Source organism: Lissotriton vulgaris, chromosome 1_1 (genome assembly GCF_964263255.1).
Source record: "Lissotriton vulgaris chromosome 1_1, aLisVul1.2, whole genome shotgun sequence".
Classification (NCBI taxonomy): domain Eukaryota; kingdom Metazoa; phylum Chordata; class Amphibia; order Caudata; family Salamandridae; genus Lissotriton; species Lissotriton vulgaris.
This window is the reverse complement of record NC_141685.1, coordinates 1,320,466,388-1,320,485,624: the sequence shown is the minus strand read 5'-3', so window position 1 is coordinate 1,320,485,624 and position 19,237 is coordinate 1,320,466,388. Positions and strand designations below refer to the sequence as shown.

At 44.5% G+C, this 19,237-nt stretch overlaps 1 protein-coding gene across 1 annotated transcript in view; it reads left to right on the top strand.

The window, feature by feature from the left end:
* GALNT6 (polypeptide N-acetylgalactosaminyltransferase 6) overlaps positions 1-19,237 on the top strand; it is a 244,115-nt gene that overhangs the window by 105,652 nt on the left and 119,226 nt on the right. Inside the window, exon 3 of the mRNA XM_086965922.1 lies at positions 10,595-10,767. Within this exon, the coding sequence (XP_086822048.1) occupies positions 10,595-10,767 (173 nt within the window). The remainder of the gene's footprint in view (positions 1-10,594; positions 10,768-19,237) is intronic.

Below are 19,237 nucleotides of genomic sequence, written 5' to 3'. Positions count from 1 at the left end.
TCCAGCGTAGAGTGCGTTGCCGTAGTCGAGTCTGCTGGTGACCAGGGCGTCAGTGACTGTCTTTCGGTGTTCGAGGGGGATCCATTTGAAGGTCTTACGAAGGAGGCGATCGTGTTCAGTTCGCACAATCTTTAGGCTTAATAAAACGTGCCCTTGTGAAAAAAATCAAAACCCCATCCATGGGTAAATGTACAGATAAGTTGGAGGCACCGTAATACAATAAAATCCATCAGCCACTTACTTCTAAGCTGGCCACCAGTGCTATATCTACGAGTACACATTGTTTACTTAGTGGGCTCAACCTCTGCCCCCTTTTGAAGGACACATCTCTCAGCAGCATAAAACACTGGCTAGTTCTTTACCAGACATTTTATAACCAGAGATGCTGGAATTCATATCTCCAAGAACCAGAATACAGTGGGGAGATAATGGAGAGGTCAAATTACCTTTTGGACACAAAATCAGAACAGATGACAATAGTACAGTGGAAATAAAGTTTTGGAAAAAAAGGACAGAAGTAGCTTACCGTTGTTCTTTTTTCAAGCCCATGGGAGGTCAGCAAATATCTTGAACAGGGACAAGAGAGTGATCATAGGGTACCAACAAAAGTAGATTTGTAGTTTCATTTGTAGTAATGCAGTGGACAAGGAAATGGGTGAATCAGGTGGGCCGGGAACAAACTTTGGTTTCAAATACCAAGAATTGTGTTGCATATGCATTGGTGTGCTTTGATTCTTGTGGGTAAGTTAGAATCTTCACTGTGTAATAATAGAATGTTCATAGGTAAATTTATCTTTATGTAATGATAGAATGTTCGTAGGTCAATTCATCTTTATGTAATGATAGAATGTTCGTAGGTTATTATACTGGGATCTGCAATATGTTGGGACGGAGAGGAGTGGATGTATTATTCTATCAACTTTACAACTTGACTCTTCGGTTCTTTGGTGGCCACTGTAACAACAGTTTGGCTAGATTTTTTAAAGAGAGACATTGTGCAAATCACTTTATATTGATTTATAATCTGCACAACAGGTAGAGTCGGTTGCCTCTCCTCCTGTTCCATAAGAGTCCAATCAAGTATGTGGGCATTGGTGCCTTAGAAATACTAAACTTGCCCTGCTAGATGTAGAGTCAAATCTTTCTGCCTTGCTCATCTGTTAACTACTTCAACATATTAAGAGTTTTAATATCTGAACATGGCTTCACGTCCTAATTGAAATGCAAAACATCGAGTGCTCAAGAGATTTCAATTAGCCCGGTTACATTTTGAAATAAAATTCCAGAACTAACCCATTGTTGCTGTGGACCAATTGTATTTTGTTCCTATTTAGTTTTTACCTTTCCCCTAAAGATGTAAGTTGCATTTCCAAGCTGATTCTATCCTAGGATAGTGGTGTTTTTCCTACCAGTTCAGTCCTTCTCAGTCTAGCACAGGGGTCTCCAAACCGGTCCTGGAGGGCCGGATCCATGCCAGATTTTTTGGATATCCCCATTGAGATACATGTAGTAATTTTAAAAATCCGGCATGGATCCGGCCCTCCAGGACCGGTTTGAGGACCCCGGGGACTCTAGCAGAACAGAGGAAATAAATCTTGGCACTTCTTGCCAGAAATATCTTACTAACTTGCCCCTTTTTTTAGTTGGTGTATACTGGTCTGGTAAAGTCGAATTTGCTTCTCGTTGTGCGCATGAACAGCTTTTGATGTTATGAGAGTCCAGGATCTACGAGAACCTTTAACTTATTGAAGTGCTTGACCCCAGTCGTTTCATCATACATTTTATTAAATCAAGAATGTAGAATCCAAAATGTTTTCCCCTTTGAGAATCATTAGATCGTCCATGGCTGAAGAAGCCGTCTTTCTGTGACAGTGCAAAAACATGATGCGTGTGTAGCACCCTGATGCACCTAACCTCCTCTGCTCCCAGTTCCTACTGCACCCACCTTGGTACTGACAAATGGGTCACTGGCGTGGATACCCCTAGCATTTGCAAGACCCTGAGCTGGTTATGTTTGCTGGGCCCTTCATGTAGGTCCTCTAACCTATCCCATGGTCCCTCTATCTTCCCATCCCTAGGCCTCTGCACAGCGGTACAAAAGGGGGTGGTGATGGACGGAGGATCTGAACCAATCAAACACTCACACCCAGTCAACAGATCTGGGTTTGATCCATCACCGTTCTTTAGCTCACTCTGCCACACCAGTTCAGATGTGGCCATATGCAAATCAGTCTGACCGTTTGCCTCATGGGAACAGTCCAGCCCGAACTGCCAAGCCATGCCTTTCCTGGACCGGACTCAAGCTTCCTAGGACCGGTTTCTGGCTATCAGCCGTCTTCAGCCAGGATAGCTTGACTCCAGTGGAAAAATGAGCAAGAGACTCACGTCCGAGCATACCCTGCCAACGTATGGCGGACAAAGCGGTACAAAAGGGGGTTTGTACCGCTAGGCCTCTACACAGTCTCTTCCCTGGCACAGTCCTTCTCCCATTCCATTGTTCTCTCCATGCTTTCAGTGGTTCATTCATCATTTCTTCCATTTCACCCCACCCTCCCTTGGTTCATTTACTCTGTCCATTCATCCTCCCATTTTTTTTATTGTCACCCCTCGGTGTCCCATTTTTCCTTGCCTTGCTGTAGTCCTCTTTTTTCCTCCTTTCCTGGCACCATTATTTACCCCTTCAATTTGTGTCTTCATCTTTAGCCCATTTACCTTTTCACCCCTTTGTCTCCTGTCCCTTTCAACCCCCATCTCAGCTTTCATTGGTTCGTTTATCTTCCTATTTTTTTCATTTCCCACATGGCCCGTTCCCTTGGCCTCTCCATTTTGAATTCTTCTCATTCTTATGCAACCCCTTCTAAATGAGACCAGCTCTCGAACAAGATCAGTTGAATCCAGATACAAAAGTAGGTGCACAACTGTACAATGCCTCTGGAATACAGGGCCAAGGCTACTGTAACAGTGACCATCGGAGTAATGCTCTCAACAGCAGAGGGTCCCCACACTACCCGCAAGCACTCCTTCAACCAGGCCCCCCGGCATAGTTGAGTTGGCCATAACACCATAAATCCCTCCCTTTACGCCTGCGCAGAAGCAGGGAATTCAGTCTAGGCAGCTCCACATCTATCCCAATGTGCAAGATTTTAGCACAATGCTGACCTCTGTTACAGCCATGAGAGGCAGCGGGACGAAGCTAGAAGCCCTGCAGGAGGAGCCATGTGGTGCTTGGCCTCAGCAGGGCTCACAAGACTGGAATTGCAGACCTCTGTCCCAGAGCCCTGAAGAAGTGAAGCACCGACCGTAGGGAAGGAGGTAATGGGACCATTGAGACCATGGATCTCCGGGGTCCTCTGCAATAAAAGAGAAAACTGAACATATGTGTTGTAATGTGCCCTTTGGGTGGTCAATTTACCCCACCCCCAAACACACTTTTTGCTGCTAGAGGCTGTGGTAGTTGATATGAAAGTGTGCTGGGTCCTGATACCCAGGCCCCATTAACAGTGCTCTTTACCTAAAACTGTAAATGTTAATTGGTACACCCAATTGCCAAATACTTTTATACCCCTGTAAGGCCCTAGTGTAGGATACCAGTGGTACCCAGGGCAGGGCTGTAAATGGGGCACCAGGGCTGCAGCACTTATTGTGCCACCCTGAGTCATCCGAGTGAGACCAAAGGCTGCAGGTCTCCCAAGTCAGCCCTGCACATGCAGCTTTCCTGCTAGAATGCAACCCTGCACACACCATGTGTGAAAGGGTCACCTCACTGCTTTAATATGTCAGCCACACCCTGAGGTATACTTCCTATAGCCCAGGAGACATGGTGCATTATATTAAATGTGTGGAAATATATGAGCAAGCATATATTGTCCTGTGGTAGTATTCCAAATGTAATTATACCACAAGTGACCGACCAGCCGTAGGATAACATGAACTGGACAACCCCAAATGTGCAGCTCCAATATGGGACGGTCGATTTTCTTCATGTTTGGTATCCAGCACTGTGCTTTTTAACCCCTGACACAATGGTGGTATCGAGGATTAACAAGTATGTACCTAGGTGGCACTTTAGAGAGTGCCCACCAAGTTAACCCATTTTTCTCCTGCCTTGGCGGGCTTTTCCAAGGGATTACCGCCAAAACAGAAGTCTGACCTCATGCTGGGAAGTGTGTGCCACTCCCAGAGACAAAGACCTGTGTATGCAGGAGGTGACCCTCCGCCACACAGGATGGTTAGTGAATGGACCACCACAGCGGCGTGCCTCAAAGGCTTCATCCGCACTGTTGGACAAAGAAACTTGGCTCCCTCTCCAGGACAAAGGCTTCCCCTGCCCCAGGCACTTTTTTTTGTGGGCAGGCAGGAAAGTTAGCTTTGCAGGAGACATACACCTCGACAAGGCTGACCACATCTCTAGGCTGTTGCAGCTGAGATGTACGACTGAGGATGGTTTGGACCATCTTGAATTTATCCTAAAAAGCAGGTTTTGACTAGCTTTAGTGACATACCGCCACTGGATATGGTCACTACTGGATATGGTCACTACTGGGGTGGAGTAGCCACAGGACTAAGTGCCTGTTGGCTACTAGTCCTCAGACCCACTAACACCCCCTAAATCCAGGACTTAAGGGCACCCAAAACCTGTACGATAGATTCGACGTGATACCAAGAAGAGACCCGTTTACACAACAAGGCAGGACTCCACAAAGAGAAGTGCTAAGCTTTGCACCTGTTGCAGCCACCCGGCACCTAATGGACTTCGACTCGACCAAGGCATGAGGCCAGTTCCAAAAGGAAAGTGAACCCCTCTGCAATCTCCAGACTTCACAAGAACTGCATTGTAATAAAGGAACAATTCCCCTGCAGTCGACAGGCACAAACTGCTAAATCCACAACCTTGAAGTATTTTCCGCAGAGCCTTCCGCTGTGGCCGCTCAAAGTCACTGGGCAGGTGGCTTCTGGGGAATTGTAGACCCAACCCTCAGTGAGGCTCTACTTTCTACACCGCTCCCCTGGCGCTCTGGAAGATATTTTTCTCAACTGCAGTACTTGCAGGTACAAAAGCTTGTTGGTGGTCAGTCCTACTACTACCTGCTTTCCTTGACACTCTAAGAGGAGAGTTCCATCTGCACAAATGACCAACCACCCCAGTGGCTCCATCGTAAAGATCCTCCATTTGTTTTCACCGTCTCTTGGCATGCCTGACAGCACCTCTGACTGCGGATCTATTCAACACCACAAATAGCCAAAAGCACCCCTGCGCCCACATTCCCTGAGCCAGGGAGAGTCGATCTGACTGGAGACCCCTGGTCCTGGGCCAGCTCCTTGCTTGAGTTCCAAAGTTGTTTACTCAGCTCGACTTTCAAGTACCTTTTGGCTAAGGTATCAAGTCTGTATTGACCGCTCCTTTTGACATCTAAAGTTCACCTCTGCACCCCACACTCCTGAACCAGGTAAAATGGTGCTAGCTGTTGTGAACTGGTCTAGGGACTCAAAAGACCTTAACCCAGAGTGGGTTCAGTTGAATTCCCTCTCTAAGTAACCGATTGCATATGTGTTTTTCCACTTTACTGCAATGTTAAAGTTTTACACAGCGAAGTACTGATTTATTTAATGCTTACAAATTGATAACTCCAGTTATCCTGTTTGTATCGATTTCATTTTGGTGTCAAAGCATATATAAAAATCTGAGCCAATTTTTTTAAATTGATGTCAGATTTCTCTTGAGTCATGTCAATTACTTATCGTCTATGTTGGTGATGTGAAATCCTTAACACATGTTTCTCTATGTAGCCTGTCCGCTCTTTGCCACTCTACCAGAACTAAGAGAAGAAGTCCTAAGAGAGCACCCGGGGTCCATATTTGTGTTTTGTGCTAGTATTACATAGTAAGGCATCCCCTGCCATACCACATACTGCTTTCACCTTGCAACAATATGATTATGGAGAAAGGAGACATAGGAAAAGTGAAGGAAGAAACCCGAGCAGGCAACAATGGCAGCCTCGAGCTCTGTCCCCCTCACCCAAGTTCCCACCTACTCCGCTCATTGGTTGACTTAAATGCACAGGCTCAGCTCATCCCTATGTAAGGATGGACCTGGCCTATGGTATCTGTGAGGATCAGTACATACCAACCATTACTGCCAAATTACCATCTATCGCATTCCTTTATTATTGAAAGTTGCTCCTCCCCAAATGTACCAAGAAGTACAGATTTAATAGGCAGGGAGTTATCTTCCCTGGTGACTTGAAGTGCTAAGATGAAATAAATCAATTAAATTGCAATCAAATGGAAGGATGTTTTGATATCTTTAACTTAAATTGATCACTTTGCTTGTACGAATAATACTGATGACGTGACTGTCTGAGCACTAAGGTAGCTAGGATGCCCACCCTACTCTGTTGTTGATATCACGCACGTCCTAGATTCTAACAATGACCTCATTTAGTTACAGGTGAGTTTTTATTTTATGAAACCACTCGAAGAGTCGAGTGAACTTTGAAAGGTGGAAATTGATTTAGAAAGAAGATGATCTAAAAACCCCTGTACAATATCATTGATGGTTTTGGGCATGAAGAGAGAAGCATCCTCCAGAATCCGCTGCGGCCCCTGCAGGTAAGAGCGGTGGGGCCAGGTGAGGGGCAATTTCGATAACGAGGGAAAATTAATTATTTGTCGAATCCCCCCCCCCCCCCCAACCCGGCCCCAACGCTCTTACCTGCACGGGACACGGCTGTCCAGGATGCCTGTCTTCAGAAGGTGTTCAACATTGAACTTTGCTGTTGCAATATGCTAGTTTCATTATTCGCATGTCTGAAGGTTTGAGATCAAGATTGCTTGTGTTCTCTTTTCATATTTTACCATTAGGGAGTAATAAACTGTGCTTCGCCTTAGATCCTGTGGAGAGTAGACATGGCTAAGGTCTGCTGTGGAACAAGTCCGTTTTGCAGTTTCTTTACTGTGAAACTAATCATAGACCTCTTAAGACTTTGACAAAGTAAGCAATTGCCCAAAGCCACAACTTTCAAAGGGGCCCCCTGGTGCAGTGATCTTTCTTCAACTCTGTCTTAAAAGAACTCATTCTGCTTAGCTCTCTACGTCTGACTTCACTACCCAGTGTCATTTTAAGGAATTCTGGGATCCTAAGAAAGACGCTCAGCTGTTTGTGTGAAGGTTAAGGTATAATTCAATTCTGTTTGGCATCATGTGGGCTTAAATTAGCAGAAAATGGGTAATCTAATTCTAATTTGTTCTGAACAGGGTGTCCTAAAACATTCCTTCCCCAGGGCCCTGCATATCCTTAAAATAAAACTGTGGTACTTGGAGGAATGAATTGTCCTCCTGTGTTCTCTCCCAGGCAAAGAACGATTTATCTTCCATCTCTTCAAACTGCACCACCCCAGAACAGAAGAGGGTTCTGTTGTTAACAGCTATTTAAAAACGTGATTTTGTGTGCTTCCAGTTACGTTGCAGCCATAGGGAAAAATGTCCATTTATCTGTTTGGAGTAGTTGTACTGCCAGCTATGAATGCTTTTCTTCACTTACAACTTCCTACATGCCTCACAACCTCACTTCTTCCTCTGAAAGGACCATCTCTGGCCCTTCCTCTCTTTATTGTCAAAGCAAATTAGAAAGAGGTGGTAGGAGTTGTGATGGTTACGTTTTTTTACTTTTTTGTTTTTTAAACAAATATAACCCCTAACTAATGTGAACCAACTATTTTCATAGCACAATCTTTCTGTTGACTGGGGCCTTGCAGTCCCGTCAATTGGAGTCGGGTTCAGTTCAAAGACTTAAATGTGTGACAGCTAACCATGGTGCAAAACTAGCATTCCATTAAGTCCTAATTTTCCTTTTTGTGGCTCACCCTGGACACAGACTTCAAGAGCGCCAAACTTTGGGTGCCCCAAATCTGTACTGTCAGTGAAGCCTAGGCTTATGAAAGTCAAAGTAGCAGAGTACTGAAAGACAGGAGCTATCGGTAGCGGCTGGCATGTCCCTAGAGTTGAGTGGGCACATAAAAAATATAAAAAAATTAAATGCACTTATCTGCGAGTGTGACGTCCTAATTGATGGTCTTCTCTCCTCGAGGCACGCAGGCTTCAAACTTCCAAGCCAATCCTCGAACTGCTCTCACTGTCATGAGAGCAGCTGCATGATTGGTGGTAGCGGTCTCTGCTCAGAGGAGCACTAGAGGCTTTTGCTATTACTAACCCAGCTGTCTTAAGACCGCCGGTTTAGAGAGGTTTAAAGTGCGCCTGTGTGGCTGGCCATCGCAAGACAGCTGGCAAAAAGACATGTGCACCTCAAACTGAAAGTGCCCTGCTCTCTGCTCCTGCCATTCAGCAGCCCCCGCCCCCTCTTGACACTCTGTTCGGGACTGGGTGACGAAAAATAAAATGGTAATTATTTATTTATTTATTTATTTATTGATAGTTTTATATAACTTCAGAACCATTTTATTTTTCGTCTCTGGGGGCATTTCAGTGGGGCGAAGCTTCTCTGCTCAAACAGAAGACCCACCTCTGGGAGCTTTGGGTGACCTGGTCCAATGCTGTCATTTGCAAATAGTGGAAGAGGCAATGAAACCAGAGTGGTGGATCTCACTCCAGCTCATTTGGATGAAAGCCGACTCTACACCCCGCTGGCTGGAATCAAAGCTTTTGCATAATGCTTGAAAGGCGAACTTGCTCTTCAAGTTTTACAGGTGTGACCGTGCAGAGCTGGGTCCGAAATCTCCCTTCAATGTCAATCACGATCCCTATTCTTAAGTGTTTGGTTAACCTTTGGCATGCCAGACCCCTAAAGGTATGGGTGAAGTCTGACAGGTTCTTTCTGTGGTGTCTCAAAGGCATTCAGCAGCATGGAATGGCGGGAGAGGGGGTGTTCCAGGGAGGGGGGTTGGATTCCAGTCAGGCCTACAGTCTGAGTTCTGTTGCTGGTAGTAAACTGCCACAGGGCGGTACCTCTATAGAATTAAAAGGGCACAGCGTGGACTTGCTAGCAACAACTCTAAGGAACAATGGGGAGGTTAGCCTGAGGTGGGGAAGCTACACAAATATAATGTTGGCCATTTTCAGATCAAAGCTCTTCGAGGAGAGGAGGACTCAGCAGGCGTGATGGACAAGCTGCAGAAGGCAGTCACTTGAGGGATTATTGAATGGTTCTGTTAGGCGGGGTAAAAGGTGCGTTAACAAAATGTTGCTGTTTCTAAAGAGTCGGATCAATTCCTCATCACCTACTACTGCATACTGGCGGTGAGGCAGACTCGATGGGGGGGCTAAAGTTGAAGGTTTAATTTTGAATTTGCTCTCCATTCATGATCGTCTTTAAAGTAGCGGTACAAAAGGGGGTGGTGATGGACAGAGCATCTGACTCAATCAAACACTCACACCCAGTCAAAATATCTGGGTTTAATCCATCACCGTTCTTTAGCCCACTCTGCCACCCCAGTTCAGACATGGCTATATGCAAATCAGTCTGACCCTGTGCCTCATGGGAACAGTCCAGCCCGAACTGCCAAGCCATGTCTACCCTGGACCGGAAACAAGCTTCCGAGGACCGGTTTCTGGCATTCCAGCCGTCTTCAGCCCGGCTTGCTTGAATCCAGTGGCAAAGTGAGCAAGGGACTCACGTCTGAGCATACCCTGCCACACTTATGGCGGCCAAAAGCGCAAGAACAGTGATGGATTAAACCCAGATCTTTTGACTGGGTGTGAGTGTTTGATTGATTAAGATGCTCCGTCCATCACCACCCCCTTTTGTACCGTCTTTTAAGTAGCGGCTGCTACTGGAACGTTATTGCTTCGTTTTCATAAACTTGTTCTATGTCACACGTTAATTTTTCTTCAGGATGGAGGAGTGCTTTAGAGGCAAGGTTCCGATGCGCAAAAAATAGGGTCATGAGGCCAAAACCTTATGCAAAAGGTGTGGGGGGATACGTTCAGTTAAATTGCATTCTGTGGGGTGGTATGCCATTCATTTATCAGGCCTTCTGGGCTCGTCTCGTGATTCTTTATCTGCTACAAACTGCAGGCCCTGTCGCCTCTGCATAGGTTTTAGGAGGGATCAGAGGCCAACAGGCTGGAAAATGGGGATAGAACAGGGTGTATTTGAAAGGTATAAGATCACCTCCATGGACAACTTGGAGCTGAACAAACGTTTGGAAATCAACTCAATGGTATTGATTTTATTGACCTTGGAAGGTCAAAAGGCTCAGAGGCCCCGTTGGGATTTGAACTTGTGATCATGAGATCAAATTGATTCTTGCAGTGGGATGCCTTTGTTCAGTGATCTACCAGACTTGAATTTTTGTCTTTTCCATTTGGTGTTTGCATGTGCAGTGTAGAGTGGTGGATCATGATTGAAGAAGTAATCGGGGAGCAGAAATCGCTAGGTCATCTGTCTCATCAGTGAAACTGACCCAATTAAATTGTCCTAGTCCTTCTGCTCCACCACCTCAATGGCTTTATATACCAAAATTGGTTTAAAAATGGTTCGTAGACAAGAAATATTTGCTCTAATGATTGAAAATAGCAGGGAACTGATCTACAGAAATGCCGCCGCTCCGTCAGTGATGTGAACTTCGTCCTGTTGCAGGTGCATTGAGCAGAAATTCAAGCGCTGCCCCGCTCTCCAGACCACCAGCGTCATCATTGTGTTCCACAACGAGGCCTGGTCCACGCTCCTGCGGACCGTGTACAGCGTGCTGCACTCCACTCCGGCCATCCTGCTGAAGGAAATCATTTTGGTGGATGACGCTAGTATTGATGGTGAGTAGCACAGTCATCTCTGTGCCTTTTAATAATGACCATAGTCACAGGTCTCTTTTCTCACTCAAGGCCCTCCTCACTTTAAAGGGCCCATCCAGTGTATAAAAACACAGTTGTTTGACTCTTCATGTATCTCTAACAATAAATATTATAGAACTTTTTGATGTCCGCTGGGGTTTTGAGATCTGTAGTGACATCATTCACCATATAGCCTCTTTAACCAGTGCTCCCAATTGATTTGGCTGTAGGGTTCTCCACTTTACACGATTCCTCAAGCTATTGCACACAAACGTTCCTTCTGTAAGTGAAACCCATTTTCCTCCAATCCCGTGTAATACTCTTGTTGGCTACTTCAGCTTTTTGCAGTCTCGTGCAGCTTTTTACTTGTACTATTCCCCTTTGGACAGAGGCTCGCTTTACTGCTTCTGTGAACTGCAATTTATCTAACATCCCCAAACGTATCTCTTTTTATTTAACAGGCACCGCTTCACCGCATCCTAGAGGCTACCATTTTCAGTTGGGTGGGTGGGGGGGGGGCAGGATTACTGAATGAAGGGGTGTTAATGAATAGGGACTGGGAGCGGTGTGACACCTGGGAGTCAGTACATCAATCAAAATCTCATGATGGCCAATCTGGAGCCAAATAGGCAAGAGGCATCAACTCCACACTGGTTAAAGACAAAGAAGAGCTGTGGACATCACGGATGAAAACAAGAACTCAGCCCTCGTATTCCTCGGCCCATGACACAGGGGACCAATAAATACTACTCATCGGACTCAAAGTTTGAGGAAGAATCTCTGGCTCCACCTTTGAGTGGATTTGGTCTTTAATTCCTAATTTTATCCCACAGGTCTAACTTGTGAGGAGTGATTTGTAGTCTCAGAAGGCATCACCGAGAGGTCCCAGCTGCCGTCCCTTCCATGCTGCATTTTCCGGAGCAGTGCAGGTGCACCACTACTCATGCACTTAAGGCACTCCAATCAACTTTCAGTGAGAAAATGGGCGAACAAACCGGCTCATCCGCTTCACTGGTCTTGAACCATTTATTGTTCTGGATGAATGAAGTTTCCTTACACTAATCGCAGCCCAATCTGGAATAATGATTATGGGATGCCATTATGCCACTTCTCTGCTCTTTTGGTGGCTTGCCAGTGTCTGGGCACATCCTTTCTTCTTTATTGAAAGTTGAAATCCAGGGAGCTTGATCCAACTTGGAACTCTCCTTAGTTCTGTCCATGGGCCAGTGCAGTAATCAATTGTCAGCTCTCTGGCGAATCCTTCTACTTCTCAATACCAACCACTAAGTATGGTTGACGAGTGCTTGTGATGGCCCGGTAAAACTGTGACGTCGTTTACACCGGGCTCCTCCAGAAGATCATAGATAGACTTCATGGTCTCAAGAGCCAAGTGGCTAGAATAGGTCTGAATTAGGCCTTGGCCAAATCGTTATTAAGCAAATATGAACTAATATAATTTCCGAATACAGGGTTTCAAGCACATTGCATCATTATTTTGTTTATTCATTTTTGTTTAATAATATTCCTCTGAATAAGGGGAAGAATGTAAAATGATGATCTGTGCAATATATTTTATCCTCTAGTGAGTCACCTTCCAGGATCTAGCATGATTTTTGAGGTATGCCCTAGGGTACAGTCTTCTCAATACCTACCAGCCAAAGGAATTTCACAGAATTTGACATTTTTCACTGAGGAAATATTTATTCATTTCTTCCCCACCTAGTCTGAACCTGAGATGGCGTAACTACATGAAAGTTGCCTTAGGGGCACACTGTTGTGCCCCAGTGGCTGCAATTATAAAGTGCACATTTCTTTGACCCAAGGAGTTTTGTGCAATGGACACAATCCTGGTAAATCTGGGGAAAGCCGGCCGTCCTCTACAGAAAACTGTGCCCGGTGATGACCCAGCTCAGCTCAACGAGCCTGCAGATGAAATAACCATGGAGCGAGATCCCTGGGAGTCGAGGGACCTAGCCTGGAACTAAAGCCTAACGGTGGAACCAATCTACACCCGCTTCAGGAAAGACCTGAAAAACAAGTTGTTGCTTTGTGCTCACAATTAAAACTCCTGTCTCTTGAGGCAGTGGTTGGTAAATTTGGGGCTGGGACTCTCCTTTTCCAATTGTGCTTTAATTGCCCCCTTTTCTTTTTTACGATTCTTTTCTTTAGTTTTTTTGTATCTTTCTGCGCAGAATTAACCACAAGGAGTCCTAGAGCGCTAGGTAAGAGCTCTAAATACATACTTATACAACTTATTTAAAGCCTCTATGAAGCCATTTGAGCCATGTTAAGACAACCTAGAAACTTTGTATAAGCTCTAGTTCCATGGTAAATCTCGATGAACCGAAAGATCTGGCTGGATCCAGTCATCTGACTTGAGGGGCTAACAGGCCTATTCATAAGTGATACCAAGCTCAGCGCGCATGCCAGATGGCACTTACCACCAGTCCTACTCGTGCCATCAAGACATGCCTGCCAACCAGTTTTAAAAGCAAGTCTGTGCAAAGCCTTTTTTCCACCAGCGAAGTTTTGCCCTTCGTGAAGTTTTCCAGTTAACCTTCGCAGCGTTTTTTTCTGCTTTGCAAAATACTCCTCACCGCATCGTGAGACCATTTTAATATTAGCTAAACTGAGCTAAGTTGGAGAATGTGTGCAGGTGTTTTCACTGCAGGTATACCTTATGTGCAGGTTACCTAAATATCCCAAATTAATATTTGCGAGGTGAATTTACATGTGATGCGTTTCATTGGAGGGAAAACCATATAGGAGGCTAATTTTCAAAAGCAAACTATGTTGCTCCGCCCTGCTCTACCCAAAGCCTGCAACCCCTAGTATTGATCAATCGCTAACCTCTTTCTATCGGTTTGCTGAACGCCAGTTATGATGACTAAAACGCAGGCAAGAAGTTGCTGCACTTCTGTGTGCCACACTTGAAAGCGCGCATTTTGGAGGAGGTACTTCCCAAGAGCTTAGATTGTAGGATTTAAGCTGGGTCCTTCCATTTCCAGTAGCAGGGAACTGTAAGGAACTGGCTGGGCAAAGTTGTAAATGTCGCATCACTGTTGGATGCTTTCCAAGAACGTCAACTTGGGTGGGGGAGTGGGGGTGGGGGGGGGAGGGGGGAGTGTTTGTGTGTTTTTTAGGTGGAGCCTGGGCAGCACATGCGCTGCTGCGAGGCATGCTGTATTGAAGTATGGACTTGAAGCCCCGCCCACTCTCCACCCATATTTTTAATTAACTTGAGTCACTGTCGTTCATAAACGCTGGCTTCCGATTCATTATTACGCTTGTTAGTCCCTTCTTGGTACTGCCTTGTCTACATTTGCTACCTCCCATAATAATTGGACCTTTTACTTGTCTTGTTACATGGTCAGCTTTCTCTTGGCTGTGAGCAATATTTTGTTTAATTGTTTGCTCCTATTCCACCCACTACGTTGCGCTTTTATTTTATTTACTAATGGCGGTCCGCTTTAACTATAGCAGCCGTGTTTATTTATTTATTTATTTTAGCAGACTGGTCCGCTTTAAGTCTAGCGGCGGTGCGTATTTATTTACATTTTTTTTGTTTACGATCACCCATGCAGCACTTTCACATTCATGGAGGCCGTACCCCTTTCTTTAGACAAGCCGCATCTAAAGAAATATGCGCTGCCGCTATTAAAGTGAAAGCAGGGCATGGGCACTTTTACAAAAAATAATCTGTTTGTCAACTTAACAAACAGATGCACTTTTTTGTCAAATCGCCCCATGCCGCAGTTTCACTTTAATGTCGGCAACACCCCTTTCTTTAGACGTGGCTTGTCTAAAGAAAGGTGCAAAAACAACAATTTATGGACAGAATGCAGAACAATGTCATGCATTCACCCCAGTACAGAGATCTGGGCCTAAATCCATCTTTTTTTTGCTCGCCATTCCAGTTTGGACCCAGCCATATGCACATCATTCTTGACCCTGTGCCCCATGGGAACAGTCCAGCCTGAACTGCCAAGCCAGGTCCTCCCTGGACTGGAAACAAGCATCTTAGGACCGGTTTCGGGCTTTCAGCTCATCAGCCAGGATAGCTTGACTCCAGTGGCATGGAGAGCACGGAACTCGCGTCTGAGCATACCCGTCCCATTCGGGGTGACAAATGCAAAAACAACAAATTGACAGTTAAACTGGCAGTGCGGGCTGGACTGTACCCATGAGGCACAGGGTCAGACTGATTTGCATATGGCCATGTCTGAACTGGGGTGGCGGAGTGAGCTAAAGAATGGTGATGGATTAAACCCAGATCAGTTGACTGGCGGTGAGTGCTTGCAATGTTCAACACTCTGTCCATCATCCCCTTTGGGTTTGCTTTGTCTAAAGAAAGGGGCGCAGCCTCCATGAATGTGAAAGTGCCGCATGGACGCTAGTAAACAAACAAATCTTTGCAATGCAATAGGTCTTGCATTTGCAAGAGTTTAAGATATTGCATTGCCAATAGCTCAAACCTTTGTAAATGCAAGACCTATTTAATTGCAAGTGCTTGGTTTTTTTTGCGTGTTTTTTTTGTGTGAGTGTTTATACTGTTTTTCTCCCCAGGTAACATGTTGTAATTGTTTCCAGTTAGTTGTGCAATAAATGGCGCACATCTTGGGCTATGCCACCAAGATGGCAGACTGAGTTAAATGCTAGCTTCTGTCACCCGGTAACACCCAGAAGCCACGATCCTTGCACCATCAACTCAGTCCTCTATCATACATACATTGGTCGGTAAAATATATGCATCATTTATTTGGGTAACAACGTTTATTCAAAGAATTTAGAAATGGGAGTAGTGTGATATGAAGTAAAAAGACTTTTTTTTTATTGTGTAATATTTATTGCATAGGTTTAGCACCGAGAAAATTACAATGTTCAAAGGAACAGAACAAAAATACAGAAACAGCCTCCACAAGACGAATGCAAAGCGCCAACTCAAAGAAAACAAAACAACATAAAATACAAATGGAAGAAATTCAAGAAATTTTTTCAGATTCTGTTTTTGGATCACAATCGGACTTGATAAAAATCCAGAGGTCTGTTGGGATGGGGGACCCGCTTAAAAAACGTTGCCCTTTGTGTGTCCATCCCTGAGGGCATGCATGACTCTGCCCATGCCTTGGGAGGCCTCGAGTAGCGTAAGGGCATCTTTCAGGTCGGGTAACAAGGGATTCATGTGAATTCTGAATTATTGTGACATTTCTGTCCCTTTATGACATCTTTCAGTAGGTCTGGCAGACAACCTCAGGTTGCAGAAGTCCCTAGTATCGGCCTGTACCTTTCCGATTAAAAGAGAGAGGCTTTTACGACAAAGGTTTCAGGTCCTAGCCAGTGATTTAAATGGAAAAAAATAAGTGCAGGTACTCATCAAATTGAGTTAGGTATGTGGCTAGTGGGCGGGGTTAGGGGATGGGATATGATACACTGGCACTTCCATCTGTTGTGTATTCATTTTGTACTTGCATTGTCCTTGATAGTAATCTTAAATTCCCCATATGTACAGATTCCCTCTGCACATATGACATAATACATGCTTAGTAAGTAATAGCCATTTTGCTGTTATGACCCACTAAAATAAGTATGCAGCCCATTGCACTTAAAGTATTCTTCACATATTCTGTGTGGTCTTTGGCCAGAAATGTTTTCACACTGTGATTTTTAAACCTTCCTTGTGTGGTCATGAGCCATTGCTGTGATTTAGGCGAGCACTGAGTGATGTTGGGCCACCACTGTACCATCTTGTGCCAGTGATGTGGGGTCCTGGTTCAGCCCTATCAGACCTTGCCTCTGAACTTTCAGATCTTTGCTCGGTACCTTGTTTTTCACAGAGAACACAGACCTCGAAAAGATCAGGATGAGCTGACAAAGAATAGCACTTAGTTCATAATGGCATGCATGAAAAAACCTGTGAAACAAGGGAGACTTTTAGCTTTAAATTATAATTTAACTTTCTCATCCTTTTTCTTTCATTCTCAAAAAAGCTAACCGAAAATAACATTGAAATGTATCTCTCTAATAACTATTAGGTTTTCCCAATAGGTTGACATGTGTACATTGATGGTCTGCAATGTAAGCGGCCAGGATCCTTCCGCCTATCTTTAATACATGAAAGGGGATTGCAGAGGAAAACCCCTGGCACAGCAGCATTAGAATGCACACTCCTAGAGTACTGCTTTACCATTTTTTTGTTTTAAGCTAGGTAACACCAAACTGTATTTGTACAGTCCTGGGCATTGTCCCTCCTTTAGCACCATAGTTTTCAAGAGATCCTCTTTTAAAGGGCTCATCTTCATTTCCTCTTATATGCAAGGAGATCTCAGCAATGTGGGATACTGGATGTTGTTACTTTAGTATGTTAATTTGGCACTGTCATACTGGGTCTGCAGCAGGTGTTTGGAGCAGAGTAGAGGCAATGATGGGTGGGATCTGTGTTAGTTCCTGGTTTTTAAGCGCTATGGAAACAAATCGATGACAAACATTTTTAGCGTCTGGAAGGGTGATGTCAAACATCTCAACCATTTCTCTTTATGAGTCGTGAATCCCCCAGCCCAGGCTTGGCACAGCCAAGCATGAAGGCAGATGTGCAATCGTGTCTCCCTCACACCTGGTCTTCTTACATCGTTGTTAGTTGGTATCAGAAGGTGAGTAGATAAATAATCCGGGGTACATTCCTTGTAACACTATGCACATCTCATTATTTTAGCTCAGTGATCCCTAAAGATGACATTACATTCTTTGAACAGTATTACTATTCCTGCATTGCAGCCACCACACTTTAGAATACTTAGCATCTGCCACCCTCTGCTTGAAGACAACGAGCATCTAGGAATGTCTAGGGTCCTGGTTCTACTTATCCTACGTAACACATGGAAATATGTTTGAGGCCTCAGATAATCAAGTCTGACTGGCTTGTGGTGTCTTCTGGATCAGAAGGAATCTAAGCTCACAACCTACATTTCCTTTTCAGAACGGGGATTTAAAAAGGGTGTGTTGCCTACAGTGAAAGGACAGCCTAAAAGAACTAACTAAGTACAACGGACGGATTCTGCAAGTCTTGCTACTTGCAGGACATGTCTTGGAATGATACCCAATTCATCCATTCCTCATCTTAAAGATTGGTACAATTATAATATAGAGCAGACGATCATCCTTCTCCTACAACCTACTGAACCCTTTTAATGCGTTTTATGCAGCCATGCCAGATTCTATTAATTGCTGTCCCCTACCCACCATCCCGCACACACATGCACACACATACGCCCCTAGTCCTCTCTCATCTTAACTCTGGACAATAGAAAACAATAAATGCCGCAAAAGAACATCACAGATCTGTCCTTTTTCAGATCCTGCAGGAAAATGAAGCCCGGCTAACCCCCTTTTCATTTTAAGGTTTGGTCAGAGACAGCTTTAGCTGTCTCATCAGCCTTATGAAATTAATTTCCATAAATAAAAAATACACTTGTAGAGGGGAATTTCACTCAGTCGTCTTCATCCCTGGGCCTGTTCAGCTATCATTCACATTCTGCTTCCACTCACCACAGCAAAGAGCAGGGGGGGTACAGCGGCAGCCCATGAAGGCAACTAATCACCTTGCACTGTGAGTGACGACATTTTTCCTGATCACATTGCCAAATTTGCCTTAAAAAGTGCACTTCACTGCCAGGCTGGTGGGCCAGTACTTTAGTTTGGCAATTCTTTTTTTTTTTTTTTTTTCTTTCCCGTTTTTATCAATTTTTAGTCATTGTGTTTGTTTAAAATAGGTCTCCAGGTCACAGTAATTAAGGTCCAATGTAGTTTTCTTTGCACCATTAAGAATCATACTTCCATGTGATGTTTATTAAAACTAAAAAGGGGTTCTAAACCAGTTGAGGAGAGGATGTTGCCGAAAAACTAGAGCAGTTGACCTTGAAGCTGGAGATCCGGGTTCAAGTCTCGACAAGGATGCTCAACATCCTGTGATTCTGGGCAAATCAATCAATATCCCTGTGCCTTGCAGAAGAATTAATGTGTCCATCTGTTAAGCAACTGGTGCTCATGTAAAGTGCTCTAATACCCTGGAGCCTAGTTTGCGTTGTATAAAACTCCCTGCCCTAATCAAAAAACAATTCTAAGTCACATGCCTGATGGGGCACACTGATACTGTTAGATTATATGCAATGGTGAATCATTTTTTATTTAAATATATTTTTGGATGCTTAAGCTCACCACATATAGGAGGCATGTTTTCTTTTTTTTGTGGCATATTAGTGCAACAATCTTTTTTGACTTAACAATTGCACCAACGTTACCAAGACCACGGCTAATGGATTTGCCAATACTTGTTTATCTAGTGCAGCTTCTTGATGCCACACTGTCATTGTCAGGAAAGTGGGATTATGCGATTCCTTTTCACATAAATTATGGTTCTACCGCATTTGCCACATCATCTACCACTAACAGTTCAAAA